This window comes from Callospermophilus lateralis, chromosome 6, assembly GCF_048772815.1.
Source record: "Callospermophilus lateralis isolate mCalLat2 chromosome 6, mCalLat2.hap1, whole genome shotgun sequence".
NCBI classification, from domain to species: Eukaryota; Metazoa; Chordata; class Mammalia; order Rodentia; family Sciuridae; genus Callospermophilus; species Callospermophilus lateralis.
The window spans coordinates 115,103,471-115,123,864 of NC_135310.1; the positions used below are offsets into that span (position 1 = coordinate 115,103,471).

The following is a 20,394-nucleotide window of genomic DNA, read 5'->3' on the forward strand; positions in this document are numbered from 1 at the left end:
TACCACCACAAAAATATACCCTAAGTTCATGAAACTTTCTCCAGTGACATATTTCAGCTATTTGTACTTTATTACAGAGGAAAACTTTTAGAAGGTTTTTAACCAATCTAAAGAAAATCTACCTTTGAAATTGTTTAATGTTGGAAGGCTGCCCCCTTCCTTTGCATATTTTTAAAAATTCACCTCACCTCTTTTCTTCCAATCTTTACCACAGAGAGGTTCTAAGAAAACATGCCCTGGGGTGGGGAGAAAAAAGAGGTTGAGAACCTCTGAACTGCGGAGTATTCTCTTTATTGAAATGAGTGGAGATACACTGTTCCCATCATGAAACACATCTCTGGGCACTCCCGCCACCCCCCACACCCATTTTCATGAGGCTTGTGGGCATGGAGATTTCTGCAGGTCAGCATTATCTAGACAGAGTGACCTCCAGTCCGTATGGCATATTTATGTGATTTAGTAAAAGGCTCCCCTGCCATCTGTGGGAAGAATGTTTATAATGTTTTTGTTGGAAGACACTTTACTGCTCTCTGATAGACATTTGTCATAACAAATATACAAAATCATGATATGAATGACATGTCCCCGGCCATGGTGTCATTGTGTAGTTCACAGCCTGCACAATCATATGGGACACTTGCAAGTAGACAAAAGAAAATAGAAATCACCACAGCTACACTTGGCCATAACCTAAAAAGGAGAAACCATATGCATTGCAGTAACTTCTGAAGAGTTCTTCTTCGGAAAGTCTTGGTGTTGGAATGCCGTGGAGGTAGGTGTGGGCTGGGGCGTGTTCTTTCATTGATGCCTTCCATTACTGAGAATAAGAGGTTGGCCATTGTTCTTCAGATGTCTTCCAGTCAGTTAAAAAAAGCCTACAAATTCCTACTAAGCAGCCAAATGGAAAAGATTCTCTGTTTACAGAAAAAACACAAAGCTTGTTTCTTCCCCACCATTAAGCAGTCCGAGTAGACTTAGCAGAACTTTTCCACTTAGGTATCCAAGTTAAGGCTATCAGTGACTTTTCACTTGAAATCTAAACATTTTAGAAACATTTTGTAGGGAAAACTATGCACAGGCCTATTCAAAATGAATCAAATAAATAGTTTGGTGGGTTTCCATCTTGGAAGGAGGATATTTATTTAAGAAACTCTAATAAAGCCTTCTTTTCAAGCCCATAAAAACTACAGTCAGAACCAAGTGGTAGGCGAAAGACTCAGGAAATAGTTATTGATGTGTGTGTGTGTGTGTGTGTGTGTGTGAGAGAGAGAGAGAGAGAGAGAGAGAGAGAGAGGAAGCAACTGGATGAGAAACTCTTATAATTGTTCTTATTTTCCCCAACTTTGAAAAGCTATTCTACTGGTAGGAGAATTTAAGTTTATTTTCACTCCCTGATTAGCTCTCCTAGGCAAGAGATAGAGGCCATGGCAAGGCTCAGGCTGGCCTGTGAACATAGCTGTGAGAGTTGGGGTTGACACATGGACAGACAGGTCAATAAGGGAAGGTCCCAATCCCCATGCCCAGGAATTGGGCAGAAACCAGAATGAATCTACAAAGAATGGACAGGAGAGAAGAGGTTGCCTCTCAGAGGTTCCAGAAGAATGCCAAAGTCTAACCTTTTGTTGGGTGTCCACAAATGAGCACCAAGAGTCATGAAAGAAGTTTGGAGATCATCCTACCTCTTGATTTACTTAGCATGTGTGAGGCCCTGGGTTCGATCCTTAGCACCACGTACATATAAATAAAATAAAGCTAAAAGAAAATAGCTACACTTGGCCATAACATAAAATCGAGAAACTATATTCATTGCATTAATAAGAAATCAGAAAACTATGAGGGAAACATTATATCAGAAAAAAATTTTTTAAATGCAGAGTTGAGTTACAAAAAACATTTCAAAATTCTATGAAGAAAAACTGGAGGGGGGGGGGGTATGCGAATTGTTATTGTGATCCAAGTAACAAAGCTGGACAAGTACCAGTGTTTCTGAAAAAGACACATTGGAGATCGAAGGCTCTGAATGGTTAAAAAAAAAAAAAAATTGCTTAGCTAAACACCAGTGATGACATTTGGCAAACACTTGGCACCTTATGCTTGTAATTTTTTTATATAAATATGACCCTAAATCAGTGACCCACTTAGGTTTTCTAATAAATGTGCATGCTTAGAATTCCATCCTTCCTCATTTACAGCATTTTCTATTCAGTGAAGTAATAAGGAGAAATGTATGTGTGATGTGTTCTTCCTATCACAAACATTTTTTGACATAAACACTACAGATGTTTAGTTAGATACATAATCCCCAGCTTAGCATTAGTTATTGTGGTTATTGTTGTGTGGCTTGGTTAGCCCCTAGCTGCATGGTCGGGGAGGTAGAAGCTTCCTATGAAGGATTTACACTTCACAGTTTCCTCATCTGTCAATAGATGTGGCTCATCAGTGTCTTCAGCTACAACCAATGAGATTTGTAACTTTACCCCTTGGGCGTAAGATGCAACTGGTGGAAAGTAAAGACAAAAGAAACCAGAAATCCCCTCCCTCTGTGTCTTCTTTGAAGGGTCATTAAAGATGAAGTCCTTGGCTCTCAATCTTGACCACACACCAGAATCACCTGGAGCCTTTACAGACTCTGATACCCAGACAGTGTCCCAGATCAATCAAAACATAAACTCTTAAGGTAGGACCTGATGTGACTCAGGGTTTGATTTTGGTGTGTGTGTGTGTGTGTGTGTGTGTGTGTGTGTGTGTGTGAAGTTCCATAGGTAGTTCTTTTTGAGAACAACTGGGTTTAATGAAACAATGCAGATACCTGGCATACAGTAGTGCTTGGCATACATCTGGTGCCCAATGAGAGAGAGCACTGGCTTCTTTGAATTGTTTCCTGATAGCCCTCTCCCTTTCTCTGAGCCCCTGCCTGTTCTGAACTTGCACAGGAGAAGTATTTTGTCTGTCTGGGTCTTAAAAAAAAAATCCATCAAAGGTGACTTACCTCCAACTTAGAGGATTATTGACTTCATACTGAAAAGGATAGAACTTTCTTCTTTTTTCCCTTTTAAGGTTCCACCTCATCATTTATTTCATGTCTTTATCTTCCAATATTGCTTAACTTCTTTTACTTTTATAGTAAAAGCTTCAGATCCTCACAATCTATGGATTTAGGAAGAATTCTGTCCCCAGGAGTTTAAATAGTCAAACCTACTCAAGCACTTCAGAAGGATCCGGATGGAAATGAAGTATAAGAAATAAAGGAGGGTCCTAAAAATAGAACACAACTCATCCATTTCAATTAAAAATGTCTTCATATTTTCCAAGCATTTTTGAACTCTTAAGTATTTTTAATAAGCTCACTTATGAGTCCTATTTAAGAATAAATAAATTACACTTGTTTTCATTAAGGAAGGAGATCTTTTTCCATCTCTGTGGGTATTGTCAAAGGAGACATAAAGGAGGCCAGAATTCAGCAAAAGAGCACATTATTAGTGGCATATTGGTCACAGATGTGCTGGTAGAGCTGCATATTCTTCCTGCAATTAGTATTTTAAATGCCCACAAATTACATATGAAAACCCAGATAACTTCCTTACAAAACAGAAAGATGAGAATATTATGATATTTGAAAAATCTTCATTGTAAAGGTAATCTAAGTAAGTTTTCATAAGTAGGGAAGTGGCATGTGTCTGTTGCTAAGTGACCCGTCAGTTGTTGTCCTTTTAAAGGAGAAGTAGCTCTAGATGGTGGCAACCTTCACCTACACTCATCCATTCCAAATGTTTTCAACAAGTGAAAATACCTGTAGATACTCTTTGGCAATACCTGTGAATGATAAATTTCCTTTCTGTAATGATTCTTAAGAAAATAAAGAAGACAGAACTCCAGAGACAGGGGAATTCTCTATAGTAAGTTTATGACTTGAATTTGTAGGCCTTTGAAGCAGGATTTGAGGATGTTGGCCAAATTTTTTTCACTTACCCTAAATACCTGTAAGAAGACATGAAGGATGTGACTTTACTTTGTGTACAACCAGAGAGATGAAAAATTGTGCTCTGAATGTATAATATGAATTATAATGCATTCTGTTGTCAGATATAACAAATCAAAAAATTTTTAGAAATAAGAAAAAAAAGAAAGTCCTAAAGGGACTATAAGGAGAGTACTAACAGGCCATCACTGGAAGCAGGCTTAGGATTCACCTGGGAGGAAATGGTGTAGGCACTAGGACGTACATAAAGGTGGTTGCAATAGATGAATGTGATTCCAGATCTAAGGCTCTGACGGTAAGGATAGAGTAGAAGGAAAATGTGTGCAGTAAAGGAAAAAGCATCAAGAAACAGATTTGACAGAGAATAATGACAAGTTAAATAAGACTTCTTGAGAACTTTTTACTCACATTGATGTGAAAACTATACAGAAGAATATGTCCTAGAGGAATGACAGATATTCTCCCTGTTTAAGTTTATGAGCTAACCAGTTTGAAAGGTAAGTTGAAAGTGATAAGCAATTGAAAAAAAAAAAAGAAAGGATTAGTTTGTTACCCATGTAAGAAACTGAATTATGCCCGCCCCCGAAACCAAGATGATCTGGTTTTCTAATATATAGATAGAAAGTTTTATTGCATTTTTTAATTTAGTAAGAATATACCTTTAAGATGATCTGATGATTAAAAAGACAGGTGGCTTCAAATCAGAGGCTTGTAATCTATTCTTCAGCCCCAGTGCTATCTGATCATACTGTCGAGGAAATGTCAATGTTTGATGCTCCTGCAGTGCTACTTGGTTCCTGGTGTGTTATCGCTTTATAAGTTCAAGACATCCTACTGTACGTTTTTTTAAATTAACCTGTAGGAAAGACTTGACATTCTTTTTCTTCTCAATAGTTCCTTGTTTTCTTGCTTTCCATTTCCCTAGGAAAGTGACACTATTGGAGGACACTGATCAGAACATTCATCTGAAAAACCTGTCTCTGCATCAAGCAACAAACGAGGAAGAAGCTCTGAATTTGCTCTTCTTAGGAGACACCAACAGAATGATTGCAGAGGTAATGAACTTTTCCCTGCAAACTGTCCTTCCAGTATTATGGGAGATATATTAGACTTTTAGAAGAAGCGAAGACCTTACTCATGACCTCATCCAAGACTCATGTTGCAAGTAAGAAAGCCTAGATCCATGAGGGAGGAGAACTGTTCAAGGTCACCTACCTAGTGAGAAGAGGGGCTGAAATTTTCACCTCTGGCTTCTCAGCCCACTGCTTTGTCAGCCTTTTAGTTTTCATTGCTTATATTTTTCAAGTTTTATACAAATTGGTTTGCAGCTTATCAGTGGTGATCCATAAAATATCTTAATTATAAGTTTTGCATGATTTTCTAAATTTAAAAATACACAGGGCACTCTTCTAACCTCAGACCATCCATATATTGGCATATGTTTATACCTCTGTGTCATTTCATTTAGTTATTGAGTTAGTATTTACAAAGTATTTAGAGTGCCCCGTGGGACCCAGGAAGTACTCTGAGCATTTGCAGCTGTTATTGTCAGTTCTGAGACCACCATTACAGTGTGCAGTACAAGGATGTCTCACTACAATATTTGGGGCATGCTTATAGTAAAAATCATTCATAGTTTATCTAATATTCAGATTTATCTGAGTTCCTTTATTTTATCTGGGAATCCTTGGGAGGGGCCAGGATTGACCCAGCTTGGTCAGGGCTCAACCTTAACCAGTTACAGATCAGAGATGAAGGATCATGAGTCACTGAAATGAAGAGAATGGGGGTGGTGCTGAGGGTGGTGGTGGTGGGTGGGGAACTGGTCTGAAAAGGAACCGCTTACTATTATCACTGGCACTTTCTTTTTAAAGCCATGCTCCCAAAGTTCTATATTTTACCTTGTCTTGATAACAAGTAGGTTAGAATAGTACACTGAGAAGGTAGGCAGTCAGAGAAAAATCTTCATCAAGTGACCTTTCTCCTGCCCATGGCCACACTCTAGAATGAACTGCCTTAGGTGTAAAATAGATAGATGGAAATCAGATTCCAACAGTGAAGGCACGGTGTTGATGTCTTTTGGTGCTGGGCCCTTGGTTTTGTCGTTGTTGTGTAGTAATTAAATACTTTTCAATACACTGACCAACTTTATATATATAGGTTGGGTTTATGTGCCATATATGATACAGATGTAAGGACTCAAATTGTTTCTTTAATTTGAAGAGAGTTTACATAGTTTTTAATTTCAGAATATCTTGTTTTGCTTTATAATATTTTGCATTTTGCTCTGGGCATCCATATTTTGCCCCATGATCATCTGTGATGTTCTCATTTATTTCAGTAACAGAAGTTAAGGAATAAAGACAGATTAAGAATTAGGGCATATAATGATGAAAGACTTAGCATGTCCCCACTAAACTCTCTTCCTCTAGATACAGTTTTAAAAAATGTCACACCATGAGATACAGAATATAGATGGGCCTATGTGAAAAAGAAAAGATGGATTCATAAATGTTCTTGGGAAGCAGGTGGGGAGTCCTGACCCTGCTGCCTGCGAGCCTTACTCAGGAGTGACTCAGCCCCGGAGAAGGAGAATCCTTGTCCTTGCGGATCCCACTCCTTCATCTTCAGTGGGCTGTGGAAGGCTTCTGAGCCTGTTTCACAGGGACCTCCAGTAGCTTAAAAGCTCGGTCACTTGCTGTTTCAGAGATATGCATCAACTTTAGCTGACTGCACACAGAATTTTCAGTTTTGAAGAACTTCCTTTGTGAAGCTTGCCGGTCCTGTTTTCCATCTGAAAAAAATTTAAGTCTTTTCCTAACTTACTGATGAGTACATCTCATAATAATGTCACAAAAAACTGAAACCTGAGCAAGTCAATCCTAATAATGACAGTTCAGCATTAGTTTTTATTTATTCATTTTTCCTCTGTGGACCTGAGTTTTCTAAACCAAATCTAATAGGTTTTGTATGTTTCTGTGCCTGCCTTTGCTATGTCTTTGGTAATAATAGCTGCTATGTTATATTGAGAGGCTGCTCAGTAGACTTGGCATTATTATAGACACTATATATATTTCTGATTTTTACTTTATTCATGGATGCTGAGATCTAAAGGGTTAGACTTCTTGCCCAACTCACACAACTAGTAATGGTGGAGTCAAAGCTCAGCTCATGTCCAACAGACTCAGAATGTTCTTTCCTTACACCAAGAGTACAGTAATCAAATTGATATGTCAAATATTTCAAGTGAGAATATATTTCTGAGTTATTTAAAATCTATACTATTTAGTACTTTTGCTTATCTCTTGAATTCAATGAAAGCAAATACATGTACATAAAAATATAAATGAAGAATAACTGTCAAACCCTGGAAATTCTTTATTATTCAGAGTCTCTAAAAAAAGCATGTTTTGGATTACAACCTAGCTGTCAGAATGCAATTTGTCAGCACAGAACGAGCTAACCAGGATAAAAAGAACACACTAATCATTTTTTGAAAAAAAAAAAAAAAAGGAAAAAAAAAAAAAACCGAGGTTCCCAATTTCCCATTTACACAGAGAAACCAGAGGTTGCCATGGTAACCACAAAACATTTGCAAAACAAAGTCTGAATATGTGGGACACAAAGTGCAGTGTGCTTTCCTTTCGTGTTCCCTGCCCATAGCCAGCATTTTAAGGAAAAGTTATTAAGAGTAGCTTCATCCTCTTCTTATTTATTCAGAACTCTTAAATAATTTCTGCAATCCTACCAATGTTTTGAATAAAGTCTGATTATGTCCTTAGGGTAAGTTTTTTTTGTAAAGTTGAATTGTTGAGCTGAAGATAAAAATATTGTAAAAGCTGAACTGTGTGTGACCCAGCCTCAAAGCCCACCAGTAGCCTGTACTACCTGATATTTTTGTGTCTTATAGTTGAAATATTTCAGTGAACCAAATCTTATTGCACAAGACAGTCTGTGCTTAATTGGCAGGTCATGCATTCCATGACTAGGACCACTTGCATTTGCCCCTTCTTTGAAGGCTTACCCCACCCATGATCTAGAGCACTCAATGCCCAAGTGTGGTCCCACCATAACCTGCATTAAAATACCCTGTGGAAGTTCAAAGACATGACTTTGGATCCCATTTCTGGTTGGTAGTTTCAGAATCTCTATAGTAGAGTCCAGGAATGTGAATTTTATCATTTTAAATATATTTTGACTGAAACTGGAGCAGTTTGGACTTTACTGTTAAGAAAGCTAGATGGTCTAGCTTCCCCCTATGTGAGAAAGCATTCAACCCTTGACTTTCTTGTTTCCCTTAGCATGATATTCTCTAATTCCATCCATTTACCAGCAAATGCTGTAATTTCATTCTTCTTTATGGCTGAGGAAAATACCATTGTGTATGTGTAACACATTTTCCTTATCCATTCATCTCTTAATGGGCACCTGAGCTGGTTCTTTAACTTGGCTATTGTGAGTTGCACTGTTATAAACACTGATGTATCTATGCCACTATAGTATGCTGGTTTTAGTTCTTTTGGGTAAATATTGAGGAGCAGGATAGCTGGGTTATATGGTGGTTCTATTCCTAGTCTTTTGAGCAACCTTCATCCTGCTTTCCAGAGTGGTTGTACTAAATTTCCACTCCTACCAACAGTGTATGAGTGTACATTTTCCCCACATCCTTGCCAACATATATTGTTATTTATATTCTTGATGATTGTCATTCTGACTAGAGTGAGATACAATCTCAATGTAGTTTTTATTTGCATATCCCTCCTTGGGATATTGAAGACTTTTTTATACATTAGTATTTCTTCCTTTTGAGGAATTGTCTGTTAAGTTCTTTTGCCCATTTGTTAATTATGGGCTCTTATTTTATTATATTTATGTATTTTTTTTGGTGTTAGCTTTTTGGAGTTATGTATGTATTCTGGGTATTAATCCCTTGTCAGAGATCAATGGCAAAGATATTCTTCCATTCTGTAGGCTCTCTTTTCACATTCTTATTTTCTTTGCTGTGCAGAAGCTTTTTAAATTGATGGCATCCCATTTATTTATTCTTGGGGTATTTTTCCTGGTGCTTTAGGAATCTTGTTAAGGAAATCATTGCCTGTGCTAATATGTTGGACTGTTAAGCCTATTTTTCTTCCAATGGTTACAGAGTTTTTGATCTAATTCCTAGGTCTTTGATGCACTTTGAGATCTACTTTGAAAGTGAAAGATAGGGATCTAGTTTCATTCTTCTACATATGGATATGTATTATCCAGTATTATGTTTTACCATTTGTTAAAAAGGCTATCTCTTCTCCAACATGTTTTTGGCATCTTCGTTGAGTATCAAATGACTATATCTACATGGTTTGGTCTCTGTATCTTCCATTGTATTCCATTTGTCTTCAAATCTGTTTGATGCCAATACCATGCTGTTTTATTACTACAGCTCTGAGGTATAATTTAATATTAGCATAATTGTGATGCCTCCTGCATCGCTCCTCTTGTTCAGGATTGCTTTGTCTATTCTGGATCTCTTATTCTTCAAGATAAATTTTAGGGCTGTTTTTCTAGTTTTATGAAGAATGCCATTTGTGTTTTTATGGGATTTATTGAATATGTGTAATGCTTTCGTTATTATGGCAATTTTGACAATATTAATTCTGCCTATCCAAGAACATGGGAGGTCTTCCTATCTTCTAAGGTTTTTCTAAATTTCTTTCTTCCGTGTTCTATAGTTTTCATCATAAAGATCTTTCACTTCCTTGGTTAGATTTATTCCCAAGTTTGTTTGTTTTAGGTTTTTGTGAATGGCATGGTTTTGCTGATTTCTTTCTCAGCAAATTTATTATTGGAGTAGAAGAAATCGATTGATTTATGTATGTTGACCTCATGTCCTGCTACTTTACTAAATTTATTTGTCAGCTCTAGAAGTTTACTGGTGAAGTTTTCTGGGGTCTTCTATATAGGATCATCTAATCAGCAAACAGAGATAATTTATCTTCTTATTTTCTTATTTGTATCCCTTTAGTTTCATTTTCTTGACTGATTGCTCTGTCTAGAGTTTCAAGTACAATGTTCAATAGGAGTTGTGAGAGTGGCAGAAGCTACGGGTAGCTAAGGGGAAAAAAAGGGGTGAGGTGGGGAATTCCATAAAAATAGAAGGGAGATCAGTGGAGCTGAGAAGGGAATTGAGGGAGAGGGAGGAGGTATAGGAAAAAGGAGGAATGGTGGAATGAAATTGACCAAATTATGCTTGGTACATATATGAATACACCACCTTTGTGTGTATCTATAAAGAACTAATTTTAAAACTATAAATAATTGGAAGGAAGACCAGTAGGGTAGAGGAAGGAAAACAGGGGAAGGAAAGAGGAGAGGGAAAGAGGAAGTACTGAGGACCAAAATGGAGCAAATCATGTTACATGCATGTATGATTATGTCAAAATTAACACTAGTATTGTATTTAACTATAGTTAAAGTACTAATGAAAACATTTGATTTCTGTGATTCCTTTTATATAAATTTCTTTTTTTATGACCTATAAGGAATTTATAATGAAAGCCAAATGAAATACAAATGTGGAATTCATAAAGTAGATGACAAGGACACTCCTTCACTTAAGACTGCAATGAGAGTTTTGGTGACTGACACATTGTCTATGACATAAAACTCCAACAAACCACTTATTAAATAGACAGTTGAGGGTTTTTGTTTTGGCTTTGCTTTAAATGGGTTCTCTTTAATATTTTACATCACAACAGTTACATGAACTTATTAGAACATTTTTTTCAACATACCAAAGTTTTCATCTTTTAGGTGGTAAGCCTACTATTGAGTTACCCTAAATATTTCTTTGGAAATGTAAAATAGTAATCATGACTCCCTTCCGCCAACCACTAAGGTTACTAAAGTGGTCAACTGTTTTACACTCTTTGCTATCAGAAGGAAGAGAAGGAGAAAAGGAATGGACTAACATCTCAGAAGTGCCACTTTTTGTCAAGCACAATAAGATCCCTGCAAATGCTGAGGGTAATCTCCACAATCATCATAAGAAGAAGACTGTATCATTCCCATTTTTCAGATAAGAAAATGGAGACAAAGAGAGACTGTGTCTCTTGACAAGATCACCTATTCTGTAAAGGACAGGGCCTGAATTTGAATTCTAATTCTAAAGCCTACTCAACCAGGATTCCAGAAATAGCATCAGCTATGTTATATAGACAACACATATTATCACCTTCTTTGCTGGCTATAATCTCCTAACTCAATACTCTGCTTATTAACCAATATGGATGGAGAATCTGAGTAGGAAGTAATTTATATATACTGCATAAAGACTTCTCATTAAAGAGAACAAGAGAAAACAATTTGAAGAGATGTTAAATATAAAATTTTTAACACTGTATTAAAATTCGAACATAAGAACCAAGAAAGTGTTATCCAATACAAACTCATTCTTTATGCGTATTTTTTTGCCAGAGACTAAGGAAATTACAGTAGGGGGAAAACCACATATCTAATTCCAATAAATTTCTAAGAAATGCAAAGTACTCTGTAATGATCAAAACAAGTCAGTGATTGCCTGAGGCCTGTGTAGAAGTTGGGGTTGGAGAGGGAGATATTACAAAGGGGCACAGGATACTTTTGGGGTGATGGATATATTCACTGTATTGATTGTGGTGATGATTTCATGGCTGTATACATATGACAGCAATCATCAAGTTTTGTATGATGTGTGAAATTTAAGGCTTATCAATTATACTTCAATAAATCTGTTAAAAATGGGTGAATAAAGGCAGCTAGATGAAACCCACTCCCAGAGAATTACATAAGTAGGCCCATATTTTGCCCTCTTGTTGGTTCCACAAAATTTGAGTCAGTTTGGAAGAGGAAAACATACCCACAAAATCCTGTTCTAACTTGAGTAACAAAATTTTTAATATCTTTATTGACAATCTGCATTTTTAGGGTTTTTTTTGGGGGGGGGACGTAGTCCTGGGGTCTCAGTGAGTTGCTTAGTACCTTGCTTTTGCTGAGGCTGGTTTTGAACTCAAGATCCTCCTGTCTCAGCCTCCTGAGCCACAGGGATTACAGGTGCACCCCACCATGCCTGGCTGCATTTCTGGTTTTGTCCATGTCTTTTATTTGTTTTTCTCTTGGAGTGCTTGGGTAGGTCTGGTTGTTTTGTTGACTCCATGAGGACTAGAACTTTCTCTTGATTACCACACATGTGCCCTACCAGAAACAGAGTAGTAATTTAGAGACAAGTACACGTTCCAGGGAGAATGTCCTGTGCACATGAAGATAGTCACCTGTGAGCCAAGGACAGAGGCCTCAGGAGGAGCCAGCTCTGCTACCCACTTGATTTCTGTCTTTTGGCCTTTAGAACTGCGAGCTAATACCTTTCTGTTGTTTAAGCCACCCCATTTATGGTTTGTGTTACAGCAGTCCTCAGACACTAGCACAGTGTCCAAACGACCTAGCATCTGATTTTGTATACAGTTGGTACTTGGCGTAGCTCCTGACTTTGATGGATTCTGGAGCAATAATATGCTGTATATAGTACAACATTTGCCGTGAAACTGCTTAACGGGGACCTTGCAGAGAAAGACCTCTGTGCTGACCCTGGGAAAGTCTGGTCCCACTGGCTTCCTGTCCTACCCCTTCCCTGAGGGAACCATCCAGTGACTTTCAGTGTTAGTTAGGGTTGGCGTCTGCTCTGCAGCTTCTTCACCATCACCACCACCCCTGTAGGTGGTGCTGGAAAGCTTCAGCTTTGGAAACCTTCTCTTTGACTCCTGTCTCCACCTCCTGCCAAGTGCATGTCCTTGAACTAGTGACTTAACCATTAAAGTGGCATGGTACCTTCTAGGGGTGTTGAAAGAATTAAAGGACATTCATTCATAAAGACCCTAGTGCTCTGGGCTGTCAATCATGTAAAGAGAAGACTTTTGTCTTGTTCTCTCTATCCTCTCAGGATCTGACAACTAGTAGGTGATTAGTCATAAATTTTTTTGTTGAATTGATGGGAAAGGAAGACCTGGTGATTTCAGGTGATAAGATCTTCAGTCTTGGGTCAAAACTGAAAGTGATTTTATGGGGTACACTGTGAAACCAGGGAAACCCTCAATAGACTCTCTAGTCCTAATGTACTACACTTGCTTTCAGTTGACTTTGGAGGTCACCTACGTAAGCAGGATATTATTCTCCCACTAGTTTTACAGTAGATAATACCACTGATATAAGCTCATGATGATGAAGGTTGCCTAGGTTACTTTTTAGGAACTTGAAGGCTTTCGACTCTATTGAAAACATGACTCTTCACTTGGGCCTGTGTAGGTGAGAGACTTCTTTGACCTCAGCGAGTAGAAAACTCCACCCTCAGATCATGCACAGTACTGTCATTTTCTGAACAAATGTGTAGAGAAAAGCTATGAAGATTGATTGTGCATGTGCAGGCTGATGATTACTTCTCCTCCAATCATCCTTCCCCATGCTTTAAATCACCATCTTCTGTATTGCAAGATTGTCCATAAGCCCTATCCTGGTGAAGTAGATTTGGTACTTGTTCTCCCTTTTTTATGCTTGGTCACCTCATGAATAAACTCTCTTTCTCAAAATTCCTCATTTCAGTGATTGGCATGCTGCCCAGTGGGGCAGGCAAAACAGGCCTGTTTCAGTAACAGTAGAATCTGTTGGTAAATACAGAAAACAGTACAGATGACTTCAACAGATTTTTTTAAAAAAATATTGTAAACTCGCTGGATGGAGTGACATGCACCTATATCCCAGATACTCCTACTGAGGAGGCTGAGGCAGGAGGATCACAAGTTCAAGGTTAGCCTGGGCAATTGAGATACCTTGTCACGGTAATGGAAGGGAAGGGAAGAGAAGGGAAGGGACCTGGGGAGAGCCCCTGGATTCAACCTTCATTTGGGTGTGGGAGAAGAAAAGGAAGAAAAAAATAAAGAGGGAAAGAAAAAGGAAAGTATAACTCAAGACTTTGGGGAAAAGGTTACTTACTTTCCAAATAATTAGCCTACCAACAAAGCTGATGGGATTTATAAATTATTTTCCTAGGAGCTATTAGAGGTCTTTATATCTGATTCTTCTCTTGAAATAAAACATACTTTATTTTTCTAAGTAGTGCTGATGAGTTTTATAAGCTCTCAATCTTCCCATATTATCAAAGTTTCAGAGTGAGTTGCATGACCTTGTAGAAGTACAAAGGCTTTTGGGAGACAGTTTGAGTGGGAGTTAGTAAGTTTATGTCAGAGTTATAGGAATAGCTGTTGTGAGACCTGTTACCTAATAACATGAGAACAACACAGGAAGGAAAGAGCTGCTCTGCCATGGGATTGCTTGTTAACACCATGCCAAAGCCCTGATCTTGGGTGAGGTGTGCAGAGAACAAAAGGATTTCATTGCAACTAGTGTTCCAAAATTATATTCCACTAGACTTGTATATTTTTTTTATTATTATCATCATCATTATGATTATTTGGTACTGGAATCGAACCCAGGGGCACTTTATTACCAAGCTATATCTCAGCCCTTTTTATTTTCTGTTTTGTGACAGGGTCTCTCTAAATTGCTGAGGCTGACCTTGAACTTGCTATAGTCCTGTCCCAGCCTCTCACGTAGATGGGATTACAGGTGTGATCAACATACTCAGCTCCACTGGACCTTGAGAGGGACACTAAGACATCTTAATGAATTTTTGGTTGAAAGATATATTAGGTCTATGTAATCAGTAGGTTTATTACGAGATTTTCTGAGCCTAGGAAGAGCAAAATACACAGTACAAAAAATAAGTATTGGCACTGACAATACTACAGTAAAAATAGGTGTTCTTATTACTGGGTCCCATTAGGCAGCCAGAAGCCTTAGCAAAAGGTGTATTGACAGTGCTATCATCTTCTCTAATCTGTTGTATAAACCTAGAAAGTACAGAAGGAAGGAAACTTAAAATTTTGAAAACCCTCAGTATACTATACTATAAACTTTCTCTTTCTCATATTCTTATTAATGAGAAATATGAAATGTTATTTAACTATTGCTTCTGTGTTGTAACATAGCTTAAATTCTGCTCCCATCTAACCTAATTTAGTGGTATTACATGAACCATGAGTTTAGAGATCTAAAACATTGATTAAATGAAGTGGTACTGTAACAGCCATTATTAGAATGTGAATGTGTACATACTTCAGATAAATTGTTAGAGAAACACAGTCTTTTGGCTGTAAAAATTAGTCCTAGAGTTTCTTCTGATATTTAAAATTCTTAGCTCTAATTAAAAATAGTAGAAGAAAGCCATTTTTACTCTATTCTCTGTTAGTGAAATTCACCAATGACAGAAAAAAAATAGAAAAATAGAGAGGAAAAGCCATCTTCAGTGAAAGAAGGAAATAGCCATAACCTCAAAGAATGAGAAAACCTGCCAAATACTATGAAATTTGAATTATGGTGAGGGAGGGTGCTGAGAGCCAACACATGGGTCCTCCAACCTCAGGCAGGATAGAGTTTCCCCTAAAGAAAGGCTCACCATTCTCAAACACAAATCCAATGATCTTTTGGTTAGAGTGATGAGATCTGAGAGAAGAGGCAAGTATGAGAAGAAGTGGGACTTTTAACACAGACATTCATTCTGGGGTATAGAAGGTGGAGTCAAGGATGAACCTTAAACACAGGCCATTTTAATGATCAGTGGTCTAGGCTCAGGCCAAGAAAGATGGCCTTTGGTGAGTGAGGTCTAGGGAGCTTATGACTCAATGGGCTTTGGGATGAGCTATTTCAGACCCACACTGCAGACTACTGAGGGGTTTATGTTGTTAAGGCTTAGGAAGTAAGAGACATAATGAAAAGTACTCAGGACACACACCTAATATTCCCTCATCCTTCCCCTAACACGACTCTTCAGGAAAGATATTATTTTTTCAAAGATGAAATTATCAGAAAGAAAACAGCCCAGGACCTCGCCATATATAAGGGATACACATTGGAAGACCAGTTACATCAGGGAGCAGAGAATGTATTCTTTACAACCCTAACTGTGTCCCCTAAATATAATCTTTGCTTTAAAAAATAGCTAAAAATTATAAAAAGAGTTCAAATAAAATGATTATAAGACAAAGAAAAGCAAACTTGAAGAACTCGGGAAAGCAAAAGAAGAGAAAGGAAAGCCATTAACAAGACAAAATGCCTAAGAAGCAAAAAAGGAGGAAAAAGAGAAAAAAGAAGAGGAAGAGGAAGAAAAAAGTGGGTTTGAAAAATAACAAAAGATTAAAAGTAATGAGAGAAGGGGGTAACTAGAAAGAGAGGTGAAGAAGCCAATGATGCATAGAAACCAATTATGCATGAAAAGAACAAAGGTAACTGAAAAACATGGATGGAAAGGAAGGTTCCCTGATATTTGTAATTATTGGAATCTGCAGATGAAAAGGCAGACTGTGTCAAAGAAACCCTCTGCTGAAGCTACTTGACTCCTAAGCTAAAGAGAGAGCCTCTGGGCATCCAGTCCAAAAACAGAAGTCAACTATGAATAAAAATAAAATAGATTGTTTTCACACATTTTCACAGCAACATTCAGTGCCAGAAGACAGTAGAACGAGTTCTGAAGCAGGGATATTATGTGTCCCAATAATTTTATACTCCACCAAATTGTCAAGTTGTCTTTAAAAAAACAAAAGCAGCAAATATCTTTAAGCATATGTGAATTCAGGGAGAAAAAATATGCCCAGGTATCTGTTTTAAAAATGATTTGATCATGAAGTCTAGCCAACTAAGAGGTAAATTGAAATAACCCAGGAACCGAGAAGCATTATGGAAGGACTGTAGGAAGCACTGAATTTATTGAAATGTAGACATAAAACTCAACCACTGGGTAAGTATTGTCGGTTTTGAAAATAAAAACACGATAATAGTTCTAACAGAAATTTAGACTTAGAAGAGATATTGTAAGTAAGCAAATTTCCTTATATTCCCTAACAGGAAATGAATATATACTCTGTGTGTGTGTGTGTGTGTGTGTGTGTGTGTGTGTGGTGTGTATAAATACATATATATATGCACACACATATACATATATTTATACACTATATATTCTAGATAATGTAAACTATATACTTAATAAAATATAGTGTCCCAAGTTCCTTAATATTCTGAGTTTTTTTGTTAACTCTAAAGAAAATCTTTTAGAAAAAAAGATATTCACTCTTACCATGAAGATACATATTCATATACATGTATGTCTGAAGCTTATAAATTCCTTGAATGTCATTCATTTCTCTTTCCTATTAAGCTCAAAGAAAATTCAATAACTCTCAGTTAATAATGATATGTATATCTTTGCTTTAGTAAAAGTACTACTGTTTTTCCACTTCTATAAATGTAAATATGTATACACACACACACATATATACACATATGTATAAAGATATGTCTAATCAGTATTTAGCAAACATTAATATTATTATTTTTTATTTGAAGATTTTCACTTTCATCTTTGCTCACTTTTGTGTTGATTAGATTTTTAAAATAATGAGTATGGTAGAAATTACTGGTTCTCACCAAAACTTCTAGTTTGTTTTTTTCTAGCACAATCCTTCCTTGAAGTTGCTAGTGTTCCTTTGACTTGTTCTTACCAATGGAGTGTGAGAGACTGTGGGCTGAAGCCTTTAGAACCGGTATGTGGTCCTCGTTCATCTCTTCCCTCTGTGGCTCACTGTGAAACATCCAATAGAGTGGTGGCCTCACAAGAGGTTGGTGCCTCCGCCAGCCTTGGTTATCTAAATGTCAAGCCCAGGGATCACAGTTTTTGTGATCACAGTTTATCACCACTAAGCCATGTTGGACAAATATGTAACCAAGGAGGAAACATTTATGATTTTAAGCGTCTGAGATTTTGGTGCTATTTGCTATGATTTGGATATCAGGTGTCCCCAAAACTCCTGTGTTAATGCCGGAGTATTCAGAGGTAAATGATTGGATTATGAGAACAGTATCCTAATCCATCTGTCCTGGTTCGAATTGGGCTAATTGGTGTTAACCATAGGCAGATGGAGAATGACTGGTAGAGTTGGCTCACTGGGTCAAACCCTGGACACCTTCCCCTTTTCTCTGTCTGCTTCCTGGCCACCATGAATGGGGAGTCCTCTTCCACCATGATGTTCTGCCTCACCTTGGGCCCTAAGCAATGAGGTTGGTTCACCATGAACTAAACCTCTGAAATTGAGCCAAAATGAGGACCTCTAAGTAGTTCTTATTATAGGGTATTTTGGTCACACTAATGAAAAGTTAACATACTCCTTATAAAATTTAAATGTAGCATGGATCTTTTGTTGTTCTTGGTGTTTTTAGTTGTAGTTGGACACAATACCTTTATTTTATTTTTATGTGGTGCTGAGGATCGAACCCAACACCCCACACATGCCAGGCAAGCGTTCTACCACTGAGCCACAACCCTAGCCCCAGCATGGATCTTTTAATTTTTTTAAAAAATGTTTTTATTAGTGTGGTAAATATCATTTATCTTCCAAAAGGATTTGAAGCAGTTTACAATATGAAAACACATATAAATCTGGACAAAATGGAGATAATGTGTTTTTTTTTTTTTTTTCAAAAGGTAAACTCAATTGAAAAGAAGAAAAATAGTATGTTGGTAATTGGGATAAGTTAATTATTGCCATTTAAGACAAAATGTAGTTCTGATTATTCAGGCAGACAAGTGAAAACAAAGGAAACATTTGTCCTTTTGTGCTATATGCTTTTTATTGTTCAGAAAGCAAAATTACAGGCAATGAATTGTAGGTAACATGTATGCATACCTCTTCAAGAGATCTTGGGTGACAAAATAGGTCATATCTTCCCTGTAATTTTGAAAAGGAATTTCCAACTGTTTTATTTGTACAAATCCTACATCATAATCTGAGAACATTTATTAAATTGTATCTGAGTGTATCAGTCAGGACCTGACCAAGAACATAAACCTCTGAGTATTCCAACAGGAAATTCGGTGAAGGTAATTTTGTTGCATAGGTGATGGAAAATCTAAGAAGCCAAATGGAATAGTGGTGCAGCCCAGAGATTTCCAACAGCAGGAAGCTTCTAAATCAGTAGGCAGGACTCAGTAGGAGGTGCTGGCAAGAGATTTGTGGTAGTGAGGAAGGAGAAGCCAGGGTATTTCCTCCCCCTCACTGTCTTCCCAGCTGGATGCCAGCTACAAAGGATCTTGGAAAATGCTGCCTTTAGAACTCTGTGTCTCTGTGGAGTAGAGCAAAGTAGGGAAGAGGAAGAAATTGGTCAGAGGACAGACAGGCCTAGCATTAGCCTGAGTGAAACCATTACTGCAAGAAACTGAGACGATTCAGATACGTTGCTTGTGGCTTATCTTACAAATCAATAATACCTGGGAAGACTGGGAGGAAGGTGATGTTGGCTGTCATTTTAGGCACGGAAGCTACTCTTTAGCACTGATGGATGTTTTCAGTTTTTTAGTGGGCTGTCTTGTGCCTATTCCTTATACTGGTTCCAAGCTACAAGGGAGGAAACAGGGCTCTTGTTAGTCACCAAAAAGCTTCAGTGACTAATTCTGTTGTTCGGGTCTGCCATTTGGAATCTTGCCAATAAACAGCCAGGGATCTTCATGGCCAGAGAGGGAACTGTAGAATCTTCACAGTGTGGAGAGAATGTTATTGGATGATAAACTGGAGTGGAATACTACACCTAATCCTAGACATCTGGTCTTCTAGAGTTGTTCCTTCAGCCTCTCTTTGGTGAGTGACATTGTCCTCAAATTTATGTCTGTTTCTGATCTTGATGTTCAGACACAAAGATCACACTGAGCTGTCACAATCAATTTCATTTGTAAGAATGAAATTAAACAAAAGTAGATCTGAATTTCTCTTGGTATTAGCACCCCTTTGTCCTAGTTTCCTATATACAGTATAGTTTACCTAGACTCTTGAGTTGAATCATATACATTGAAAGTTTACTCTAAAGTTTTGGATAAACTCCTATAAATTCATTAGCCCTTTTAGCCTGATTTTATTATTACTCCAATTATGTGTATGGTCAGATTAGGACATTTTTAAGCCAGACTGAATTTTAAAAGGAAGAGAAGAAAATTTAACTCAGTCTAAAAGATGAAAAGGGACTGTGGTAGACAATTGTGAAGAATAACTTATTGAGGACTAGGTTTAGCTTGATTCTTCTGGTAGTCAAGTTAAAAAACAAACAAACAAAAAAAAAACAGGAGGGGATATTACAGTTATGTAGTTTTCATTGTTCAGAAACCAAACCTTTATATTAGTGGGATGATCATCCATATGATACACAGGGATGGTAATTGAACATGTTTCAATTAAAGACACTGTGTGGGTAAACATACATATATTCATTCAGCAGACTTACATTTTGACATAAATACACTTGACTTT

The 20,394-nt window shown here is 37.4% G+C and overlaps 1 protein-coding gene across 1 annotated transcript in view; it reads left to right on the forward strand.

Annotated features, from left to right (window-relative positions):
- Nucleotides 1-20,394, forward strand: part of Kif6 (kinesin family member 6) — a 387,415-nt gene that overhangs the window by 110,401 nt on the left and 256,620 nt on the right. The window contains exon 6 of the mRNA XM_077109561.1: nucleotides 4,905-5,034. Within this exon, the coding sequence (XP_076965676.1) occupies nucleotides 4,905-5,034 (130 nt within the window). The remainder of the gene's footprint in view (nucleotides 1-4,904; nucleotides 5,035-20,394) is intronic.